This window comes from Ylistrum balloti, unplaced genomic scaffold (assembly GCF_031769215.1).
Source record: "Ylistrum balloti isolate Yb309-2 unplaced genomic scaffold, AGI_CSIRO_Ybal_v1 Utg370468, whole genome shotgun sequence".
Taxonomy (NCBI): Eukaryota; Metazoa; Mollusca; class Bivalvia; order Pectinida; family Pectinidae; genus Ylistrum; species Ylistrum balloti.
This window is the reverse complement of record NW_026782308.1, coordinates 54,781-80,137: the sequence shown is the minus strand read 5'-3', so window position 1 is coordinate 80,137 and position 25,357 is coordinate 54,781. Positions and strand designations below refer to the sequence as shown.

Sequence of the window (25,357 nt, the reverse complement as noted above, 5' to 3'; positions counted from 1 at the left end):
GTCTGTAAGTATATATAAGGTAACACAATACTTATTGATAGGTAACACAATACTTATTGATAGGGTAACCCACTGTCTGTAAGTATACACTGATAAGGTAACACAATACTTATTGATAGGGTAACCCACTGTCTGTAAGTATACACTGATAAGGTAACACAATACTTATTGATAGGGTAACCCACTGTCTGTAAGTATATATACTGACTGGGTAACACAATACTTATTGATAGGGTAACCCACTGTTTGTAAGTATACACTGATAAGGTAACACAATACTTATTGATAGGGTAACCCACTGTCTGTAAGTATATATACTGACTGGGTAACACAATACTTATTGATAGGGTAACCCACTGTCTGTAAGTATACACTGATAAGGTAACACAATACTTATTGATAGGGTAACCCACTGTCTGTAAGTATATATACTGACTGGGTAACACAATACTTATTGATAGGTTAACCCACTGTCTGTAAGTATATATACTGATAAGGTAACACAATACTTATTGACAGGGTAACCCACTGTCTGTAAGTATATATACTGATAAGGTAACACAATACTTATTGATAGGTTAACCCACTGTCTGTAAGTATATATACTGACTGGGTAACACAATACTTATTGATAGGTTAACCCACTGTCTGTAAGTATACACTGATAAGGTAACACAATACTTATTTACAGGGTAACCCACTGTCTGTAAGTATACACTGATAAGGTAACACAATACTTATTGATAGGGTAACAACACAATACTTATTGATAGGGTAACACAATATATATACTGAACACAATACTTATTTACAGTGTAACCCACTGTCTGTAAGTATATATACTGACTGGGTAACACAATACTTATTGACAGGGTAACCCACTGTCTGTAAGTATACACTGATAAGGTAACACAATACTTATTGATAGGGTAACCCACTGTCTGTAAGTATATATACTGACTGGGTAACACAATACTTATTGATAGGGTAACCCACTGTCTGTAAGTATATATACTGACTGGGTAACACAATACTTATTGATAGGTTAACCCACTGTCTGTAAGTATATATACTGACTGGGTAACACAATACTTATTGATAGGTTAACCCACTGTCTGTAAGTATATATACTGACTGGGTAACACAATACTTACTGACAGGGTAACCCACTGTCTGTAAGTATATATACTGATAAGGTAACACAATACTTATTGATAGGGTAACCCACTGTCTGTAAGTATACACTGATAAGGTAACACAATACTTATTGATAGGGTAACCCACTGTCTGTAAGTATACACTGATAAGGTAACACAATACTTATTGATAGGGTAACCCACTGTCTGTAAGTATACACTGATAAGGTAACACAATACTTATTGACAGGATAACCCACTGTCTGTAAGTATATTCTGACAGGGTAACTCATGATACATTTTGTCAAGACTATGCGTTATCTGAAATATATTCAGGTCTTTTTGGTCCATACAACTAAAGATATATGTCTAATTGGTTGTACATATAAGTGGGATTTTTTTTTATATTATTTTCTAATTGTCTAAAACAATTTCCATCAGTATCATTAACAACTGCAGAGTAGACTAGATGAGCTTATGTAATGATTCCTGTTACAATCCAAATTATTCTATTTTTTAATAGTTGATAGCAGGCTATCGTGGTTACACAATTGACAGCATGAGGAAGTTGAGTGTCCTTGATGACATCATGATTTCAGCAGATGAACGTCATCATTACAAAGGCCTTGCTAAGAGAAGAGGTAAAACACATCTATTTTGTCATTGAATTGACAACCACACTAAAATTAACAGTTGCCTGTTTGTATGAATTACTATTAAACTGATATAATTATCTCTGAAGTCCATTTTGGTACTGTTTTATTTCATCTTTAGTGATGTTTACTTAATCTGTTTGATCAATATAATCAGTACAGATGTTTATTTTTTTACTCAATATCAACCTCTTATGTTTATATTGATGTTTATTAAATTAAGTTTTGTTCTTATATTGATGTTTCATTCATGTGTATTTCATGTGCTACATTTCCCATCATTTTGTTTGTTTGTGCCATCTTGTAGAGTACATTCTTGACGAGGCTAAGGTGACTCTACAGGTCAGCTATATCAAAGGTCTACCAGTCCCTGAGGAGATCAAGGTCAGTATACACCAAGAGAAGGTCAAGGTCTGTATATAGTTTGAGATTGTCAGGTTATATTTATCAGACACTGTGAGGGTCAAAGTCTGTATACACTGGGAGTTTGTCAGGTCTTAAGCATCAGTATCTGAAAAGGTCAAGGTCACTGTGATTGTCAGGTCCTTAGTATCAGTCTCTAAGAAAGTCAAGGTCAGTAGACATTGGGAGTCATGGTCAGTTTGTATACAATGAGAGATTGTTAGTTTATAAGTATGTATAAGTCCCTGAAAATGAGAAGGTTAAGGTCAGTATACAGTGGGAGATTGCCAGGTCATTTTTATTCTGTCCCTATGAAGGCCAAGGATGGTATTATCTGTAGATCAATGTCAGTATGTATAGAGTGGAAAATTGTTTTGAGGTCAAAGAGTCCCTGAGAAAATCATGTTTAGTGTTTAGTTGGAGATTCTCAGATCCCTGAGAAAATCAAGGTCACAATACAATAGAGGTCAAGGTCTACATAGAGAGAGATTATCAGGTAATATCTATCTCATTCCATAAGGAGGTCAATGTCAAATGTCTATATATAAATTCCCATTTTATAAGGTTTTGTATCATAGTACCTAATTTTCATATAATAGATAGGCCAATTTGAGCTACATCTCAATCTCACCTTGTCTCCATTCCACTTTTTCAAGGCATAAATCACACCCTCTTTCATTTATCATGGCCTTGTTATACGTCTTTGGATGTTGTAATGTCTTGCATTAAAACTGTCATATCTGATGCTGTACTAAATTTTCATTTGTTCTTATTACTTTGTCTAGTCTAATTTGATAAAGAAATTGTTTGTCCACAGAACCCAGAAGAACAGCCTGAGTTCCCGGTCATTGAAAGAAAGTACTATGTGCAGTTTATGTTCTTGCATGATACTGCTGGCAAGGGAGATGTCCTGGAGGTGTCCCATGATGATCTGGGAGAATTATCCCCACTCCCTGGCGAGGAACAATCTGTTTATTCCGAGGAAGCGGTAAGTTTAGATTGCACAGAGGGCACAAAAGGGAGTTACACATCTGTTGTATAGATGTTGTGAACAGTTACAAAAGTGTTTTGAAACAATTGTAAAACTTTGATAGTGTATTTCCTGGAATAAGAATATAAAGCTTTCAAGTATTTAATACTGTACATACAATTTATGGAGGAAAACTTTCCATTTAATTCAAAATCTTCACTAGTATACCGGGTAATACTAGTAAGTTTAAATTCTGAACTCATTCTTGGTTCCCATCAAATCTCTCGGAATGATTGTTGGATTACAAAAGAAATAAACGTAATTCTCGTCATCAAAACTTCACTAGCTTTGTGTTTGAAAACAGATTTACCGTAGTCATTATACCAGTTTGTTTGATGAATCAGGACCCTTTTATTGTATAACAACATGCTTTTAATTAGGCATGGAGAAGTCCTGATGAAGACCATCCTTTTTTCTCCGATGAGGTTTGTTTGTAGGTCACTGTGTTGGTGGTTGATCATGGAAACAGAAAACTGTGTAACACATATCATTTAATGCTTATAACGATTGTAGACAACAACATAGAGTGTTTTACACTGAAACAGTAACAGAAATAGTGTTATTGATTGATAATTTGTGTGCTCATTTTTTGATTATGTTTAAACAGGAATGTGTATAGTAAGCAAACACATTCTATACTAATAGCTTATTAGTCCTCAAAGGGATCCAAGGGCTATAGTTTTGTGTTGTGTCAGTCTATCTTTCCGTCTGTCTCTCCACTTTCTCTTCTGGGCACTGTCTCCTACCCTGGTCACTAGAACTGGATCTGTATACTTTTGGTAGAGGTTCACTTTAATAAGTGGACATGTCATGTATCAAAAGTAGGGTATATTCTACGACATTTGGACCTTTCACCTGCATCAAATAAAAATTTGTCTGGGCTCTATCTTTTACAGAACTTGTCACTTGAACTTCATACTTCAAGTATTGGTACACTAAAAGTAGGTCATTCTGACCTACATTTTGATCTTTAACCTATGTTAATGACAAATGTTTGTCTGCGCTCTATTTCCTACACTACTTGTCAATGGAACTTCCTACTCCTACCTCCTACTTTAAAGAGGCAGTGTGTCATGTGTCAAAAGTAGGTCACTTTGACCTACATTTTGACTTTTGACCTTCATCAAAGAAAAAAATTATCTGGGCTGTATCTCCTACACAACTAGTCATTGGAACTTCATACTTTGGATATTGGTTTTTCTTGGTGAGGCAGTGTGAAGGTGGGGGACTGTAATTCACCAAATTGTCTTATAGTAATTTCTTTGTCAATCCTAGTTGCCAACACTCTGAAATTTCTTTGAGGAGATTTTGTCATCAAATTTCATATTTTAGAATTCAGCTGGCCTTTCTGTTTTACTAATGACATTTTGAACAAAAAACAATAAATAAGATTTATCAGTAATTTATATCTAGGACTGGGGTTAAAAAATCACACACCTGAATATGGATAGCTGGCAACTATGATTTGTAAAGTTTAACTAATGACATGTTAATGTTACTAAGTATTTGCAGTGTGCTGTTTACTCAGGAATGTTTGTGTTGATGAATGTGACTCAATTTGCTTTGTAGACAAAAGCTCGTCAACGGGTAACACTTTCTCCCTTTTACATCTGTTGTGTGTTTCTTTCATTCTGTTTGGTGTTTATGTTCTTCTTTAGAAACAATACATGTCACTGGTTTGATCATTAGGAATGTCCAATAAATTTTTCAGTTATTTCAAACATTGATTGTAATGATTGTCAACAAAATGAGATATTTTTTAAGTTATTTCTCTTGGTATTGTCTTGGAATATGTAACTGTATAAGGTAAAGATCAGTCTAGAGGACTGTATCTATGTGATAATGATCAATATAAGTTAGGTAGGTATGTACTACTCTCTCCACCAAGTCACTTCTGTGTGGGTTTTACTTCTGGGGAAACGATTGGCAGTAATCCTTATTCACCAGTCAATTCTTTCTGCACCTATTTTTTAGATATGATTTATTTTTTGTGTTTATGATTATCACTTCTCTTTGTATCACTTGTTCTGATCACTCTTCTCACCCCAAACATTTTAATATGATCACAAAATTTAAATATTCAATTTCTTCAATATACTTTGCTACACTGAACTGTGGAACAAGAGTTCACTTATGTTCAGCATATACTAGACATGGGAGTAAATTAGACACGGGAGTAAATGCACTAGAATATTTCGTCATTTAATTTTGCTTTTTAATATTTTAATTTTTTTTTTTATGTTTTGGTATAACTTTTTAAAACTATGTTTTGGTACGGTATTTAATTTTTTCGTTTTTGTTTCTTTTTTGAACAACAAGTTCGAATTTCAAAAGTTATGTAGTTTGGAGGGTGAAAGTTGCTTCATGCAATCAGATATTTTTCATCTGATAAACTTTCTTCTCACACACTGTGACTGCATTTTTGATTTTGATGATTTTAATCTTAAAAACAGTGAAAGGGTTGAAAAACTTGTGCCACCTGTCCATGGTTTATCATACTAAATTTTCAGGAGACATGACTGAGATTAAATCAGAAAAATATAAAATAAACAATCAGATATCATTTTTTTTATCTCAGTTTACCATAGAAATAGAGCACTAATCTAGTAAAATACTAAACTAAAATTAATTTTCTTAGTTCAGAAGAATGTAGTCACCAGCTCATATTGTTCAATGTATTAGCACTATGTTAGGGTTTACTTATTGGATTGACCTTAGAATGTTGATAGTTTTCCTATATCGTACACATGTTAGCTGTTAGTTAAGTATTTATATATATTTTACAATGTAAATATATTAGCTGTCTGGGCAGATTGTCTAGTACCTATATATATGTTTTTACCTACCAGGAATATTAACCAGCATTCTCATAATTTTTCCCTCAGTCAGCAAAAACATTTTTACACATTTTATGTGATGTCACACATAATTTGAATCTGTTTATTATGGCTAACATGATACTACAGTTTTACATTTTTCAAACTACTGCAGGGAAAATCAGGGACACTGAGAGCAATTAGTTTTAGTCAATGTAAAATATAAGGTTGGTCATCCTATCAGGAATGTGGAACAAAAAGAAAATGGAAAAAATAGAGGGTTAATTTCAGTTAGCCCCTCAGTTCCCACCAGGATTGTCCATGCCATGATATATATGCCTTGTATAAATATAGAATATTGAACCATCTCTTATATAATATTGTTATAAAACTTCAAAATTACACCAGAAGCACTTGTAAATACACTAATACTGTAGCATATACATCTATTGTTAGATCAGTATTTATAGTGATACGTTAAAGTACCAAGCTAGATACATTTGAACATCATATTAGTACCAGACTATATAGTTATATAGGTACCAAAGTATATGTAATTTTGTCCTATCAATACTGTAGATACTGGTTAACTTATATCAAATCATTCATTACAGATCAGTGCCCTAATGTCTGATGATCCTGAGGAAAACTCCACGCCAGCAGAGGCTGCTAAAAATGTTAACTTTACTGCTGAACCTGAGGTTGTAATAGCAAGGGAACCCACAGAAACAGGTAAGAAGGATAAAGGTTACATAGGTCAGACGATACCTACAGATAGGTCAAAAGGTTGTAGATTATATATGTAAGAAGAACATGTGTTACATAGGTCAGGAGGTTAAAGGATACAAAGCTCTGAATGTCATAGGTTTACATAGTAGGTTATAGGTTAAGATAGATCAGTAGGTTATAGGTTAAGATAGATCAGTAGGTTATAGGTGAAGACAGATCAGTAGGTTATATGTTAAGATAGATCAGTAGGTTATAGGTTAAGACAGATCAGTAGGTGATAGGTTAAGACAGATCAGTAGGTTATATGTTAAGACAGATCAATAGGTTATAGTTAAGATACATCAGTAGGTTATAGGTTAAGATACATCAGTAGGTTATAAGTTAAGATACATCAGTAGGTTATAGGTTACAAATATCACTCGTGGGTTTCAAGTATTCTATACCAGTTTGTTGTTCTATAGCAGATGAATAAGGTAATTTAGTCCCTTTGAGTTTGCTATTGAACATTTTTTGATTTTGTAGCTACTGAGCAGGAGAAGCTGTCTCCAGCCAAGTCGTCCACACCCAAGAAGGAAGAACAGGAACAATTGGAGGAGGAGAAGAAAGAGCTCCAGCTGGAAGCCATTAAACTTGGGGGTGCCACTTGGGCAGAGGAGGTGGAGATTGATGCATCACAGCTTGTCATCCGGGATGAACTCCTTGACCTTCGCAATTTCTTCAAGCAGGGCATGCAATTCTCTGTTGTGGAGGAAATGGTAGGTAGCTGCTAAAATCACACTTATAATTTCTTTCTCCATTATACAGCTGTATAAGTATATTTAGTCTTGTGTCATATATATGTTTATGTAATGTCAGATAATTCCTGCCTGCTTTTGAAAGTTAGGTTGATATGGTATGTTTTATACCTGTAAAATTTATGATCTATAACCTGTAATGTGTTTTGAAACCTACAAATGTTGTTGTCACAACTGTAAATGTTGTTTGTCACACATGAAAGTGTTGTTTGTCATACATGAAAACATTGTTGTAACAACTATAAATGTTGTGTTGTCACATCTGCAAATGTTGTGTTGTCACATCTGCAAATGTTATGTTGTCACCTTTACAAATGTTATGTTGTCACATCTGCAAATGTTGTGTTGTCACACCTGCAAATGTTGTGTTGTCACACCTGCAAATGTTGTGTTGTCACTCGTGTTAACATGTCTCACTTGTAAATTGTTTGGTGTCATACCTGTAATATAATGTTATGTTGCCCAATCTGTAATTGTTGTATTGTAACATCTGTGATATTGTGTTTTCACACCTTAACATGTTACAACATGTCACATATGTAATGGTGTGTTGTAGCACCTTTAAATGTTGTGTTTTCACAAATGTGAATGTTGTGTTGTAATGTCAACCTGTCATGTTGTGTTGTCAGGTCTATAAATTGTGTGCTGTCACACCTGTACATGTTGTGTTGTCAGGTCTATAAATTGTGTGCTGTCACACCTGTACATGTTGTGTTGTCAGGTCTATAAATTGTGTGCTGTCACACCTGTACATGTTGTATTGTCATATCTGTAATAGTGTAATATCACACCTGTAAATTGTGTGTTGTCGCTCTTGAGTAAATAAGTAAACATTGTTGTCATTCTAACCATTGATCTGTTGTATCACATTTAAATATCATTGTTATCTGTTAATATTGTCACAGTAAAGTGTTGTTCTGTGTTCTTGTGTTAACTGATGCATTGCCTTGCAGACCCTATTTGAGCCTGTTCTGTCCCCAAATTTCCCTGGGTCAGCATCATCACGGGGGTCACGAAGCTCCCGGACTTCCCGGGGGTCACGACCCTCACTTCAATCTTCAGGCAGCAGAAAGGTTCTTGTTTAAGTGTGTGGCTCACTTAGACTATACTCTGGCTCACCATTAGGTTTAATGTAGAAAAATTTTAGTCATTTTTTGTTAGCACGTTGAAAAAGAGAGTTTATGGCATGTCATGATGTGATGTTTGTCGTCAGTTAGTCAAAACTTATCTTTTGTTGTTAGTTGGCCCAGCTCAACATTAACTCAGAAAATTGACTTGTAGTGGTGGATATTACACTTGCATATCAACAGTATTGAGAAGAATTTTCAGGCCATTTTTTTCCAAATTTAGAAAAGGTATGGGGTCACCTGTCTGGCCATGTGGGTTTTCCCCAGATACTCCGCTTTCTGCTAACGGTAAGATCCTGTATGTGCATCCATCTGGGCCAACAAGAGTGATTAATATATGCTGACAGGTCGTTTTGCAATTGTTGTCAAATAAATAAAGTTTATATTTATAGCTTTTAAAAGGCTACTCCAAGTAACAATTTTACAGTCTAACAAATACATAAACCATGGGCCAAATAGTCTTGAGAAAATAAAACATCTATTTGCATATACCAGGTAAGTCATTCAGGCCCAAAGTGTGCTAGTTGAATATACAAATGACCTATTTTACCTATTGACCTGTGTACAAATGAGCTTAACAGACCCATGTTGTACTAGTTGTATACAAATGAGCTGTTCAGACCCAAGGTGTGCTAGTTGAATATACAAATGACCTATTTTACCTATTGACCTGTGTACAAATGAGCTTAACAGACCCATGTTGTACTAGTTGTGTACAAATGAGATATTCAGACACATGTTGTACCAGTTGTGTACAAATGAGATATTCAGTCCCATGGTGTACTAGTTGTGTACAAATGAGATATTCAGACCCATGGTGTACTAGTTGTATACAAATGAGCTGTTCAGACCCAAGGTGTGCTAGTTGAATATACAAATGACCTATTTTACCTATTGACCTGTGTACAAATGAGCTTAAAAGACCCATGTTGTACTAGTTGTGTACAAATGAGCTATTTAGACCCGTGGTATGCAAGTTGTGTACAAATGAGATATTCAGTCCCATGTATTCTAGTTGTGTACAAATGTGCTATTTAGACACTTGTTGTACCAGTTGTGTACAAATGAGATATTCAGACCCATGGTGTGCTAGTTGTGTACAAATGAGCTATTTAGACACTTGGTGTACTAGTTGTGTACAAATGAGATATTCAGACCCATGTTGTACCAGTTGTGTACAAATGAGATATTCAGTCCCATGGTGTACTAGTTGTGTACAAATGAGATATTCAGACCCATGGTGTACTAGTTGTATACAAATGAGCTGTTCAGACCCAAGGTGTGCTAGTTGAATATACAAATGACCTATTTTACCTATTGACCTGTGTACAAATGAGCTTAAAAGACCCATGTTGTACTAGTTGTGTACAAATGAGCTATTTAGACCCGTGGTATGCAAGTTGTGTACAAATGAGATATTCAGTCCCATGTATTCTAGTTGTGTACAAATGTGCTATTTAGACACTTGTTGTACCAGTTGTGTACAAATGAGATATTCAGACCCATGGTGTGCTAGTTGTGTACAAATGAGCTATTTAGACACTTGGTGTACTAGTTGTGTACAAATGAGATATTCAGACCCATGTTGTACCAGTTGTGTACAAATGAGATATTCAGTCCCATGGTGTACTAGTTGTGTACAAATACGATATTCAGACCCATGGTGTGCTAGTTGTGTACAAATGAGCTATTTAGACCCATGGTGTCCTAGTTGTGTACAAATGAGCTATTCAGACCCATGTTGTACCAGTTGTGTACAAATGAGATATTCAGTTCCATGGTGTGCTAGTTGTGTACAAATGAGCTATTTAGACCCATGGTGTCCTAGTTGTGTACAAATGAGCTATTCAGACCCATGGTGTACTAGTTGTGTACAAATGAGATATTCAGACATGGTGTCCTAGTTGTGTACAAATGAGCTATTCAGACCCATGTTGTACCAGTTGTGTACAAATGAGATATTCAGTCCCATGGTATGCTAGTTGTGTACAAATGCGATATTCAGACCCATGGTGTGCTAGTTGTGTACAAATGAGCTATTTAGACCCATGGTGTCCTAGTTGTGTACAAATGAGCTATTCAGACCCATGGTGTACTAGTTGTGTACAAATGAGATATTCAGACCCAGGGTGTGCTAGTTGTGTACAAATGAGCTATTTAGACCCATGGTGTCCTAGTTGTGTACAAATGAGCTATTCAGACCCATGGTGTACTAGTTGTGTACAAATGAGATATTCAGACCCATGGTGTGCTAGTTGTGTACAAATGAGCTATTTAGACCCATGGTGTCCTAGTTGTGTACAAATGAGCTATTCAGACCCATGTTGTACCAGTTGTGAACAAATGAGATATTCAGTCCCATGGTGTACTAGTTGTGTACAAATGCGATATTCAGACCCATGGTGTGCTAGTTGTGTACAATTGAGCTATTTAGACCCATGGTGTCCTAGTTGTGTACAAATGAGCTATTCAGACCCATGGTGTACTAGTTGTGTACAAATGAGATATTCAGTCCCATGGTGTCCTAGTTGTGTAAAAATGAGCTATTCAGACCCATGGTGTACTAGTTGTGTACAAATGAGATATTCAGACCCATGGTGTGCTAGTTGTGTACAAATGAGATATTGAGTCCCATGTTATGCTAGTTCTATATACAAATAAATTATATAATCTCGTGGTGTGCTAACTGTATTTATGTATTTAAATCAAAGATAACAACCAGTAGTTATCTTGGATATGTTTTACAAATTTTATTTGTTGTTTTTTGTAGGGTAGACTATTTCTGTATAAGTTACTGTAGATTTAGCTTATTTAATGCACACATTTGTATTTGTTGTTTGAAATTTTCACACAAAGTTGAGTAACTTAAGTTTGGATAATTCAGTCTGATAAATTGTGTTGATCACACATTTCAGATCCAATAACAAATAGCCTATGGTACTCATGCAATTACCCAGTACCTAAATATTTTCAAAAAACTTGAGATCCATAAAAACACATTTGTTTACTTTCAACCACTGTCTCTCCTTGATAAGGAAACATTTCAAAATAAACTAAAAGACTTGTTATGAACTATACAATGGTTTGCTGTACAACTGTTGGTGATAAACAGAAGACTAGAGTAAATGTGTGTGGACCATTGTCAGCTGTTGATTAGCTTGTCTGTCGGTACATGTTTTTAAGTTATTATACTGTAAGTAATCATTTATTATAATTTGACATTCATGGTAGCAAAGTATATGTAAATATTTATATATTTGTCTTCATTATGATACAACCAAGTAAGTATAAGTTCACTGTTGTGATATTGTAAAACAGTTAAATCTGTGTGTATCTCTCTTACCTTGTAGTGCAATGAAATATGTCTATGTATACGTATAATGAGTGGATTTATGTTAAGATTTTATTTATATAGCAGATGTTCTCAATCTGAAAGTTTGATCTGGTCCCTTACCAGATCCTTGACTGCTCTCTTTGACTGACCTCTATAACATCACCTGACCTCTGACCTGTCCAGTCCTTCAGGCAGTGTTGTAGGTTTATATACTATTCACTTAGATGAACCCAGAGAGTATGTCCTGACCTTTACGACCCTGACCTCTGACCTGTCTGGCCTGTTATGCATTGTAGGTTGGTATACCATTAAAACATATGAACCCAAACTGTACAGCAATCTATAGAACCCTGACCTCTGACCTGTCAAGCCCTTTACATATCACTGTAGGTTGGTATACCATTAAAATATATGAACCCAAACTGTACAGCAATCTATAGAACCCTGACATCTGACTTGTCCAGCCCTTAACATATCACTGTAGCTTGGTATACCATTAATATACATGAATTAAGAGTGTATGTCTTGTCCCTTACAGACGGAACTTTTCCAACAATCACCTGTGGGTACACCTGTATCCCAGTCACAGAAGTCAGCGTCGTCCGCTAAAAAGGTTCTTTTTCTGTGGAAATCTGGCTTTATTTTGGTGTAGAATTGACTGACTGGTGTGATGGTTTTTATGTGGTGGCCAAGGGATGACACAATATGAATTACAATCAGCACTTTTTATTATTTCATTTGTTTGGTATTTTAGGCATTGCATAATTTGCTTGTACTAATATTTGATTATTCATATGTAAAACAAAAGTGCCATTAAACTTCTGTTCCTCTCTCAATGTTTGCTATGAAAAAATCATATTTGTTAGAAAAAAAATTGAAATGTATATTTGTGACATCTTTAAAATTGTAGCATTTGTTAAACATCAGTCTTTTTTATTCTGTCCTAAAGGGAGATAACTATTAGGTGACCTTGATATAAAAGGTCTTTCTTTCCCTAACAATCAGGGTGGTACACAGAAGTTTGTTGGTTTTTGCTTCTATACTTATTTTCAGACATTTTTCTCATTTACTTTGGCATTATTTACTTCCAGTATCATATCCTGATCAAGTGGTTACAAACACTGGAATACTTCTCACAGTCAATTGCATACTTTCTAACTAGATTTGATTTTCATTACAAAATTACATTTGTTCAAAATTTTAAGCTAAGAAAATTAAATTGATAAATTGATCTCCACCCTTTATGTAACTGGATTTTTAAAAGTAATAATGGAAAGTTTGAATAATATTCTATTAAAAATTTGGATTCAAACAAAATATTTTCCTTACATAGCAAATGTAAATACTTTAGAAAATGAATTTTATGTTCAAGTACATTAACTATTTGTTATGAAAGACTTGATCAGGATAGGGAAAGGGCTATGATACTGAGGCTGGATGGTGATGTTGAGGCTATGGTGTGATGTGGAGTGAGCTAGCTAACATTCTGCCATTACAGGTGATGTGTTTCCCTAAAGAGGATTCACAGTGTAGCACACCCACTAAAAAGGAAAAAGACAAGGAAAAAGACAAGAAAAAGGACAAAAAGGATGACAAAGCTAAAGTAAGATAGAGGTCATAGGTCATTCAGAGGTCAAGAAGACTACAAGTTGCCTATTCATAGTTCCTGAATACTTTCAGATAAATTGTAACACATGATCTTGAAATTTCTTATATGTCACAAGCCCTGTCAAATGTGTACAAAATTCTATTAATATCATGGTTGTCAAATGGTAAACTCATTAGAAGTTTAAGATTCTGTTTCCCATATATTTTGTTACAATGAGACACCATTAAAATGTATGATTCTATTTCTCATATTACCTGATATTTAAATGAGCATCCATTAAAGGTGTAGGATTCTATTTCTCATATTACTTTACAAAGAGACACAATCAAAAATGTAGGATTCTGTTCCTCATATTATACTACGATAAGATGCCATCAGAGTGTAGGATTGTAGTTCTCTCATAACTCTAAATTGAGACACCATTAGAGGTGGCAAGCTATGTTAATCATACAGTATATCTATTGTAAATATATAAAATATGAAGTAAAATGACAATAGTTATATAATGGTAAACATGATTTTAGAATTGCTCTTGATTACTTCATGTAAGAAAACTTGCTAATTTCCTTACTTGATTATTAATGGATACTATGAGTAAGGAAGGTGTTATTGGTGAAGTGTGGTGAGTTGGTGTTATTTATTGTCTACAATTAATACTCACACTACTTGTAATATATATATAATGTACATCTATAACAGGTCGAGATAATCAGTGTTGTATCATGGACAGCTTCAAAAAATAATCATTTGTGGTTACCATGAGACAAGGAAAATTATTGAAGAAAATGTTGATAAACTGTATCGTACCTGTATGCATTACAAGTTGTTTAACTACAAGAATCAAGAGTTTCAACACCTGAATATATCATGCAAACATGTGAAGGTTACATTAATTAACAATCCATACGTTTAGTTGTAGTTTCCATGTAATGGTTTGTCAGCATTCAGTAGATGTCCAGGAAGATATAAAATAGATAAAGAGTGTTAGCTGTAGGATAATACAATTTCATCTTTATGATCGTTATATATGGGTTTTGTTTATAGAATTGTTTGCTTTGAATTAAAGTACTGGGTTTTTAACCATCAGGGAGGAGGGAAGGATGACAAAAAGAAGAAAGGAAAGAAAGAGCCAGAGGTAGAGATGAAGCGCATGCCACCGACATATACCACACTGGCCACGTGGCATCAACCTTTAGAGGAGTTCCTGGAGGGCGAGTATGAGATGACTGCTGTCTTTACACATGGTGGCATCGAGGTTGCCTCCACTGTCAAAAGTGTAGACACAGACTCGAAAAAGGTACGTAACTCCGTACCCAATGGTAATGTTTCCACCAAAACAAATACATGAAAATTCCTTTGAAAAAGATTTGAAAATAAGGCTTTCAGATGGAAAGTTTCTTAAAAGAATGGAGGTAACATTAGCCCCACCAGACAATATCCCCACCATGTTAAGTATTGTGGCCTATTTAGTGGTCAGTACATCATTATGTCTGTCTGCTGTGTTTGTGTTAGAGTTCATCATTTGTCAAGGTCATTTCTTTATTGGTTTTACTCGAATGATGTTGAATAATAAGCCTTTATTATTTTGACTCCAAAGAGTAGCAGAGCATGTGAGCAGTTTTTTTGTCATGGAGATACAGAAGAGTCACTATTGAGAAGCTTCTAAGAAAAGTTACAAAAATCTTTTTCTCAATTCTCTAAGAATTATTTGCTTGGAACTATCCTGTACCATTCACAATTGTAAGACTAGTATTGTTTAACACTGTAATTATCCAATGTTGTGTTATGACTTTGAAGGAAGAGGAGGAGGAGGAGGAGTTGGATGAATCTGTCAGTGACGAGGAAGTATGACTTATATAAGGATATCCTCAGTATACTCAGTAACAGGCGCTAACTCACTACAAGCTTAATTTACAGTGTGATACCGCATGTACCTACAACACCTAAATATATACAAACTTGTCCGAGTGTTACACCTATTGTTTTACAGATTGTGCAGGACACATCTTTGCTTATGTCAGCATAATACTGACATTTTTATTGTTTTAGTACATATATTGTGTGTCTATATTTACCATCATCCTGTCTAACACCAGAGACAGTTTACACATCTCCTGTGGCTCTCTGTCATTCTCCTGTCTAATACCAGAAACAGTTTACACATCTCCTGTGACTCTCTGTCATCATCCTGTCTAACACCAGAGACAGTTTACACATCTCCTGTGACTCTCTACCATCATCCTGTCTAATACCAGAGACAGTTTACACATCTCCTGTGACTCTCTACCATCATCCTGTCTAATACCAGAGACAGTTTACACATCTCCTGTGACTCTCTACCATCATCCTGTCTAACACCAGAGACAGTTTACACATCTCCTGTGACTCTCTACCATCATCCTGTCTAACACCAGAAACAGTTTACACATCTCCTGTGGCTCTCTACCATCATCCTGTCTAACACCAGAGACAGTTTACACATCTCCTGTGACTCTCTACCATCATCCTGTCTAACACCAGAGACAGTTTACACATCTCCTGTGACTCTCTACCATCATCCTGTCTAATACCAGAGACAGTTTACACATCTCCTGTGACTCTCTACCATCATCCTGTCTAACACCAGAGACAGTTTACACATCTCCTGTGACTCTCTACCATCATCCTGTCTAATACCAGAGACAGTTTACACATCTCCTGTGACTCTCTACCATCATCCTGTCTAATACCAGAGACAGTTTACACATCTCCTGTGACTCTCTACCATCATCCTGTCTAATACCAGAGACAGTTTACACATCTCCTGTGACTCTCTATCATCATCCTGTCTAATACCAGAGACAGTTTGTATATCTGGTGTGACTCTCTATCATCATCCTGTCTAATACCAGAGACAGTTTGTATATCTGGTGTGACAGTCTATCATGATTTTGTTGTGACAAGCCACAGTTTAGGTATATTTTGTTTGATTCTGATACAGTATTTTACAACATCAATGCAGGCCTTGCAGTAAAGTCCTGACTGCCCTCCAGTGTAATCTGTTGTGTCTATCAGTTTATGTGTTTTTGTGAAGATTTCTTTTTTCAGATTGTGAATTTCTGAATTATACAGTCCTTGTTGTTACATTCCAGATATATCTGTGTGTGGTCTAATGCTCCCCCTTATTGTTATGGATGCTGTGTAAATTTGTTTTCACTATAAACATGACTATAAAGATACCTCTCTGATATAACCGTAACTAATTTAATCACTTTTATAAACGACAAACATGTAAATACAGGCATAGGAAAACCAATGAAAAGTTGAGACATTAAAGTGACTCAACATCTACATTTTTGTTGTCACTGACTTAATATCATACATACTACTTACCAAGTTCCACTCGTAAACAGTAATGAACCTATATTTACCAGTACGTTAATTTGCCAATTACACAGGAAGAAAAGGTTTGGAAATGAAACACTCCATTCCATTCATGAGGTCTATCTTGAATTTCCCTGTACCTATATAAACCATTTACAGAATGTATTATAATCATAGAAAATGAAAATTATCATTAATGATAATATCATCATCATCTGGGCCAAAAAGTCATCTGATTTGTCAGGGTAATACAGGTGCTGTGCCCTGCAATGATTTCTTTCAATTTATTTAGAATAATGTATCAAAGATCAGCAATATACAATTTTATGTAGGAATTATTATGTCCAGGGTGGAACTATCCTACCTTGGATGGCCCTACAGGAATGCAGAATTCAATAAAATATGGACCCATACTACGAGAACTCAATTGCTTTGCTAATACCAGGCTATAAATTTCAGGGTAACAGAGTACTCAATTGCTAACAATTACTTTAGAGAAAGTAATATATATAACTGAAAAACATGATAATGATTAATCTTTAAATGACAGAAGTTAATGTTGTCAGCATGTGAACCTGTGTTAAATGCATGACGTAATAAATGTAATAACTTACAGCAATAGATATATAGACACCACACCTGTATATCACAAACACTCTCACACTCAGTTCAATGTTTATTGTGTGAATTATAAAACAATGGCCACGGCTGAAACCAATCAGAGATCAATATATCTATATTTCTAGTCCATTGAAAACATTTCTATATGAAATTGTGCAGTGTACAAAACATGTTTAACAGGAAGAGCAACTGTTTGAAATTGTTATATAAACTAACCTACACATGTTTATATGTTTTTGTGGTTATATGCCCACAGATTTTTCTGTCTGGGTAATACTTCATTCTTCCCAAGTTTGTTGACCCTTAACACTAGTCTGAATATCCAGGTCAAAGAAGTTTAAGTATGCATCATATGTTGGAATACTAAATTCTTCAACTTCTTTCTTAATCCAGGCGGGTAAAAAGGAGGACAAGAAGAAGCCGGGGACACCAAAGAAGAAAGATGAAGGAAAAGGAGGCAAAGGTAATTACATGACTTCAGACGAGTCTGATTTAGTACGATAGATTCATGTTCATAAGTACAACAAAATAAAGCTTTTACAAACAAGTCTGGTGAAGCAAAAAACCTAAGTGAGATCAAGGATCTACCTTGGATCAAAAATAGAATATTGTGAAAGATATGGGTACAACGGGTTCCAGGGACAATACCTTATCTATGAAACAAAAAACCTTACAACATGTGGAGACAAGCAATAAACAAATAAAACATGAAGCTAGAGAGTTTCTCTTCTTACATAACCACTAACATGTACCCAATCTTTGTAATAGAAACACAGTATTGTTGTGTTTGTTATATGTTGATCGAGATCAGGATTAGTGTCACCATGGAGGCAAAGGTTAGGGACAGTATTGTTGTGTTTGTTGAATGTTGACTGAGATCAGGATTAGTGTCACCATGGGGGCAAGGAGGGGGACAGTATTATCATTGATTTTATTTAATTTCATATTTACAGAGAGCAGGAAAAGTAGTGCCGCCAAGGGAGGCAAGGAAGACAAAAAGGGAGACAAAGGCAAAGGGGCCAAAGGAGCCCCCACAACAGTAGATGAGGAAGGGGATGAACCAGCCCCACCCCCACCACTCGAGGTCCAGATCTCAGTCAAACTCCATCACTGGCGCACTGCACACGACTCCCTCAAGGAGGAGGAGGAGAAGAACAGAGCACTTCAGCAACAGCAGCAAGTGTAACTAACTTAAAAATCAGGAAACACTCAAAGTAATGCCACCTTCAAGTCATTAAGTTATGGAAGACTTCATGTAAACAACTAGGGTCAACCTAGAACAAAAACAAACAGAAGTTTACGTAATATAATCCTGAGAAAAGGTATCCTTTTGTGGCTTGTAAGGTTTTAATTGGACAGTGGGAGCAAAGAAATCAGTATCCTATAGTAAGCATAAGGATGGTATTAGTCACGCCTGACTAAACACTTCTCACGGCGTTACACATTCCAATCACTGACAAGATTGCAATTATTGTTTGCATCTCACTGCATAACTTATGTCTGATCTAAAGATCCTTAAACATATTCAATAATATCTATTTCAAACATTGTCAGAAAGTGATATGTTGTGATATTGGCCTATTTCAGTACTGTTAAGTGTATCCTGTTGTATCATCAGTATATAAAACGACATGATAAAGTGATATGTTGTGATATTGGCCTACTTTATACGGTTTCGTTTATATATTGTGACTTTTTTACAAATATATTTACCCACCTCTATCTGATCCTGAGAATAAATGTTTTCCCGTAATTATATTTCTTCTCAGTCCATTCCCTTTTTTTACTCATAAGTGTTTTGCAGCGTTAGCGCAAAACTGAAGTTTCCATAACTATGACAGTTCTACACGACTTATCCTCCCTATGCTCTTTAGCGACACCAGCCATATCATTGTAACATGTACAGGTTCTGGTATCAAAACACCTGCATTCTTATGATTATGTCTGTGTCTACCTTGTTGCAGTCAAGTCAACATTTCAAAACTACAGAAAATAAACATTTTTTTTTTTTTGCTCTGAAATTGGAAGTAAACAAATGACAGACAGGAATAATGACAGAAAACAGATTTCTCAGTATAATTATATATTACATTCATTATTGATATCAAACATCCATTTTCAGAAAAGAAATAAGAACAACAATAGAACAACAATATTAATGGAATATTCTTTCTAAATTTCACAATTTCATTTGAATGAGATGGTATTAATTGTCTGGTTGAGAACTAATGTGAAAGAATTGTCTGTTGAAGATAAATGGTTTAGAGAAGTCACTTAAATATTATAATTTATTGGCAATAAGAAGTTCTTTCTCTGAGAACATGCTATCAGTGTTGAAGTTCACAAGAGATATCTAAATAAACATGGAATTCCAGTATATTTTTATAAATGTGATATACATACAGATCTGTGATATACTGTTAAGATAAGCTGTCAAAGTAAATACTGTTTATGTTTATAACAATGCCAAACTACTTGTATTCATGGAAATAAAATGTGAAATTTATTAATACATTTTTGTTTTTCATCTGTAAATGTTTGTTCGTAATCTGTCATCATTTTGACAACCAGTTGAAACCTTTAAACTTTCATCCGATATATTTTCAACAAGAGGCCCATAGGGCCTGTGTCACTCACCTGATTTGGTTTGCTGAATTCCTTCATCTAACTACATGGAAATTAATTAACTGATTTAAATCTATTTCCCCTTTTAGGCCCTATCCCTCTTCCCAAAGGAGATCAGAAGCACAAATTACACAAAATCAACTTCACTTCCCTCTTCAGACCCCTACTGGGGCAAAATTCAATAATTCTTTCAGAATAAGAACGATTTTAAAAAAAATTGCTGTATTTCCCCTATTGTGACCTGTCACATCCCACCCGAAGGGTCAAGACCCATTGTTTAAACAAAACTGATTCCTCTTCAGCCTTAAAAAATGCTACATTTCAGACTGGGACAGAAGAAGGTCTTATAAAGAATTTACTCATTTCCCTTACTGGATCCTGACCCAGGGGCTGAGACCAAAGAATGCTTAAGACCAAATTTGGGCAAATCCATCCACTCCTACAAGAGGAGTAGGACTGTAAAGAATTTTTCCCTATTGAACCCTGTACTAGTTGGCCTAGACCTACTGTTTACACAAAATATCTCTTTACCCAACACTCCAATCATTTCTAAAGAAGGACTAGTAGCACTTAAAAAGATATTGCAAAATTTCCCTATTTCGCCCTGCCCAACAGGCCCTAGGGGGTTAGACCCACCATTTATACAAAATTGAGTCCCTATTCACTAGAATGCTTCTGACTGAATTTGGTCAAAATGTGCTGAGTTGTTTATAACTATTAACATTGTTTTTCAAAAGTTGACGACATACACCATGCTATGGCATAAACTCACCAATCCTTTGGACCAATTGAGTTAAAAATTTGTTCTATTTCCCTGTATGCGCCCCATCCCTATTGCCCCAGGGGGCCAAGACTCATCATTTATACAAAATTGAATCCCCTCCATGCAATAAATTTTTTTTTTGTAATTTTTTTTTTATTTTTCCAAGATTTTTCAGTACATGTACATAACACAGGAGACACACACACAAACACACACACACACAAACACACACACCCTCACACACACACACACACACACACACACATCCTCCATGCAATAATGTTTCAGACCAAATTCAGTAAAACCAGATCATTTGTACAGGACCGGTAGGATTTTAGAGCTTTTGCGCTATTTCCCTTTTTGGCCATACTCCTCCTTTCCCCAAGGGGTGATTCCCTTCACCCAAGAATGCTTCAGACCAAATGGGCAAAATCCGATCATTTCTACAGGAGTAAGATATCACAGAACTTCCGAAATTTCCATTTTTTGGCCCTGCTCCTAATGCCCTAGGAGGCCAAGACCTTCTATTAATATGAAATTGATTCCTTTTACCGAAGGATGCTTCAGACCAAATTTGGGCAAAATCCAACCATTTCTACAGGAGAAGTAGGATTCTAAAGAACTTGCACAATTTCCCCTTTTTGGGGCTAGCGACTAGTAGCGATATGTAGAAAAAACTGACCAGTAGACAATGGACAGAAAGACGGACCAGGTGAGCTAAAAATAAACAATCAGAAAAACTTTTGTCAAACTAAACTTGCTGAGTTCTTTATCATTATGACTTGTCACTTTAAAAAAAGGCAAAAAATAATGCAATTATTACTATCCTTAACCTGTTTTCTGTAGTGGCTGGATTTAACTGTGAGTTTGTAAAATATCTTTCTGACACACAATGTTTATTCTTAATAATTAAAGCTTCCTATACATAAACTACCATTTGTACCTCCAAATCCAAATGAGTTTGAGACAGCTAAATATCTTGCAGATCCTGTTGGCCAGTCTACAGAGTTCTGATAAACATACTTTAATGGGAGTTCAATATCTGATTCACACAGATTTACTGTAGCTGGTATTTTCCCACTATGACAGGCCATCACAGTGAATATGGCTTCCACACTGCCAGCACTGCCTAACAGATGTCCAGTAGCACCTTTTGTAGACGACACTAAAATCTCAGGATTTCTTTCTCCGAACAGCCGCCAGATAGCTCGGCTCTCGGCCAAATCCCCCAACGGTGTGGAGGTAGCATGTGCATTTACATATCCAATGTCTGTTGAAGAAATTTGTGCATCATTCAGGGCGGCCATCATGCACCTGTAGGCCCCAGAACCATCTTCCTGTGGAGCAGTCATGTGATTAGCATCACCTGACAAACCATAACCCAGAATTTCAGCATAAATGTTTGCCCCTCTATCTAGTGCATGTTCTAGTTCCTCCAACACCAAAACACCAGATCCCTCCGACATCACAAATCCATCCCTATCTTTGTCAAATGGCCTGGATGCCTTTTGAGGATTGTCATTGAATTTTGTACTTAGTGCTCTCATCCTGGAGAAGCCAGCCACAGATATGGGATTTGGACTCTCTTCAGAACCACCAGCCACCATCACTTTGGCATCCCCACGCTGGATAAACCGGAATGCATCACCTATTGCATGGAGTCCTGTGGTGCAGGCTGTTGACACTGCATGATTGGGACCCTAGAACAAAAACACAACAATAAACACGATCAGATACAGAACTACCAGACAGAGTCAAATCATAAGTCAGATCTGTTTGTTAGCAGTCTACACCTGATGGCAGTACTTTTGTTCTCTGTGACTATAATAAACATCACAAATAAAGCTTAATAGAATTGGTATCATGAACCAGGTGACCACAATTAGCTATCATATAACCACACTATCACATAACTATATGTACTGTAGGTATAACATAGCTATCACATGACTATATGTACTGTAGATATGACATAGCTATCACATATCTCACATAACCATCACATGATCACACATAAACCTAACATGATCATACATAACCATAACATATAACCATCACATGATCACATATAACCATCACACGATCACACATAACCATCACATGATCACATATAACCATCACATGATCACATATAACCATCACATGATCACATGGAAGCGATTATTGCCACGCCAGTATCGTTATCAATAATTACATACAGTTTCATGATATGTTCAAGAATTCAGATTGTAAGTGAAACAAAACAAGAAAGGATTCAAATTATCACTTGACAGAAAATTATTGTTTTTATTGAAAAAATCAGTTGCTTGAACTACACACCAATGTGAACTGACTGGAGGTTTACTTTAGAGCTATCAAACAATATAACCAAGTAGCATCATACAACAAACCTGTAAGCCGTATTTGACACTGATGTTCCCTGCAGTCATATTAATGAGAATTTTGGGCATGAAGTATGGACTGACCCGACTATAACCTCGATCTCGCAGTGTGAGGCCAGTGTTGAAGGTCTCCTCCATACCTACCATTCCCATCCCAATGGCAACACCTGTAAAACACAGCATTATTTTAATAGTTCTCTCAGCATTCATATCTAGTGTGATTTTGAAACAATAAATTGTAAAGACTAAGGTTAACTTTAAATATGATATATTTGAAACAAAAGTACCAGTAGAATGTTTTTCCTCTTCAGTGTTAGGTTTCCACCCTGCATCTGTTAGTGCCTCTTCTGCAGCAACAAGTGCATATGCATAACCCTGAGACGTGATACGTTGTTCTTGGACAGACATGTATTCTTTGAGCTGTAATTCTCCAGGATTATCTCCCCTTGGTACAAAACCAGCTACCTTACAAGGAATACCTTCAAAGCCTAAAACAAATCACAGTAATATTTGTGAAACAGGAAATTGACAATTAAACAGATGATGTTTTATATTACAATTTAAGATCTGAAAGTTAACAAATTACACACCTTTGAGAGCTCCCCTTTAGATCCTGAGTATAGAGCAAAAGATACAAATTTTAAAATGATGAATGACAGATTTCAGTTGATAAAGGCAATTGGGATGATATTTACCAAGTTTGTTCAAATAAATTACCTTAATGACTATCAAGGTTACTGGTATCAAATGTTTTAATTTCTCAATAACCAAAAACCCCAAGTAATAATAATTGGCATGTGGTATGCAGAGATGAAAGGCCATCAAATATGTTCAAAGGAAAGACCTCAAATGGCCCACATTGATGGGGCTCAAATTAGAGACCTATCACTCTCATTAGAAGGTTGACGATCGCTTTTTACAGTCAAGCTTTAAAAAATTCAAAATTGGCCTATACTCTCTCCTTGTGTGTTTCTGAATTAAAGGGGTAGGATGACTAGCATTTCAAAATCAAGACGTTAGTTGAAGCCATAGTCTAAATTATTCCCATTCTATCTTCTTTCTTTATATCAGTGTTGAGCCAAACGTCAGAATAATGTTTGTTTCCAATACAATATGCCCAAGCAAATATGAGTTTATCAGAGAACTACACAATATAACAAAAGATCTAACTGTAAAATTAGGTACCTTCTATAATTTTACTGTGTGATCATTATTTTGAGAGGAAATTTGGAATCGAATAGAACAACCATTTCAGACAGTTGGTTAAGGATGCCATCTAGATATGCCGCAGCAGGCTATTACTTAATAGGGACGAGGGGGGAGGGCCACAGACTCTTGCACATCTATAGCCAGGTGTTAAACCAAGCGTAGCCTAATTGACTACAGTACATTTTTACTGTCTTGTGTATTTTTTTTATCTATGATCTGTTTACCATTATAGTGCAGCCTAAAAAGTTGGTCAATTCCGTACCATCTCGTACCTTAAGTAAGTCAGTGCTAGTAAGCACCACACTGGTCATTTGTCTGATAAAGGTGACCATGTAGACATCGGAACGTCACACTCTAATCTTCTACTAGTTATGTTATAAGAACGTCTTCCATTTTATTGACATTTCCAACCTAAGGCAGTGTTCCAAAAACAATGGAATAGTTTGTGACGCAGGATATGTACCTTGCCCATTTATAACGCCGATTCCACAATGGCCTTTGATAATTCGGTCCCACACATGTTTTGTGCCAACTCCAAGACAGGTCACAAGTCCTAAACCCGTCACGACAACACGTCTCAATTTTACGGTCCGGAGATGGTCAGAATTTAGATGTTCCTTCCCTACATGAAAATTTACTTGATGAATCTTTGCTATATTCCTACTTATTTTGTTAAATCTCAGCAAATTCGTATTCATTTTTGCAAAACGATATATGCTTCATCTAAAATGATCATTGGCACCATAGTAAAATGCATCAGCTTTC

The 25,357-nt window shown here is 35.7% G+C and overlaps 2 protein-coding genes across 2 annotated transcripts in view; one reads left to right on the top strand and one right to left on the bottom strand.

Moving 5' to 3' along the window:
- Window positions 1-20,094, top strand: part of LOC132555284 (leucine-rich repeat-containing protein 43-like) — a 22,957-nt gene extending 2,863 nt beyond the window's left edge. Inside the window, exons 6-15 of the mRNA XM_060219639.1 lie at window positions 1,660-1,777; window positions 2,097-2,173; window positions 3,009-3,179; window positions 6,652-6,769; window positions 7,289-7,521; window positions 8,514-8,633; window positions 13,520-13,624; window positions 14,718-14,927; window positions 18,008-18,077; window positions 18,568-20,094. Of these exons, the coding sequence (XP_060075622.1) occupies window positions 1,660-1,777; window positions 2,097-2,173; window positions 3,009-3,179; window positions 6,652-6,769; window positions 7,289-7,521; window positions 8,514-8,633; window positions 13,520-13,624; window positions 14,718-14,927; window positions 18,008-18,077; window positions 18,568-18,800 (1,455 nt within the window). The 3' untranslated portion in view covers window positions 18,801-20,094. The remainder of the gene's footprint in view (window positions 1-1,659; window positions 1,778-2,096; window positions 2,174-3,008; window positions 3,180-6,651; window positions 6,770-7,288; window positions 7,522-8,513; window positions 8,634-13,519; window positions 13,625-14,717; window positions 14,928-18,007; window positions 18,078-18,567) is intronic.
- Window positions 19,798-25,357, bottom strand: LOC132555285 (3-oxoacyl-[acyl-carrier-protein] synthase, mitochondrial-like). Its single transcript, XM_060219640.1, has 4 exons — window positions 25,056-25,357; window positions 23,671-23,871; window positions 23,393-23,550; window positions 19,798-22,702 (listed from the first exon to the last, which is right to left on the bottom strand). The coding sequence occupies exons 1-4, from the start codon at window positions 25,288-25,290 to the stop codon at window positions 21,905-21,907; spliced, it is 1,392 nt and encodes a 463-aa protein (XP_060075623.1). The 5' UTR covers window positions 25,291-25,357; the 3' UTR covers window positions 19,798-21,904.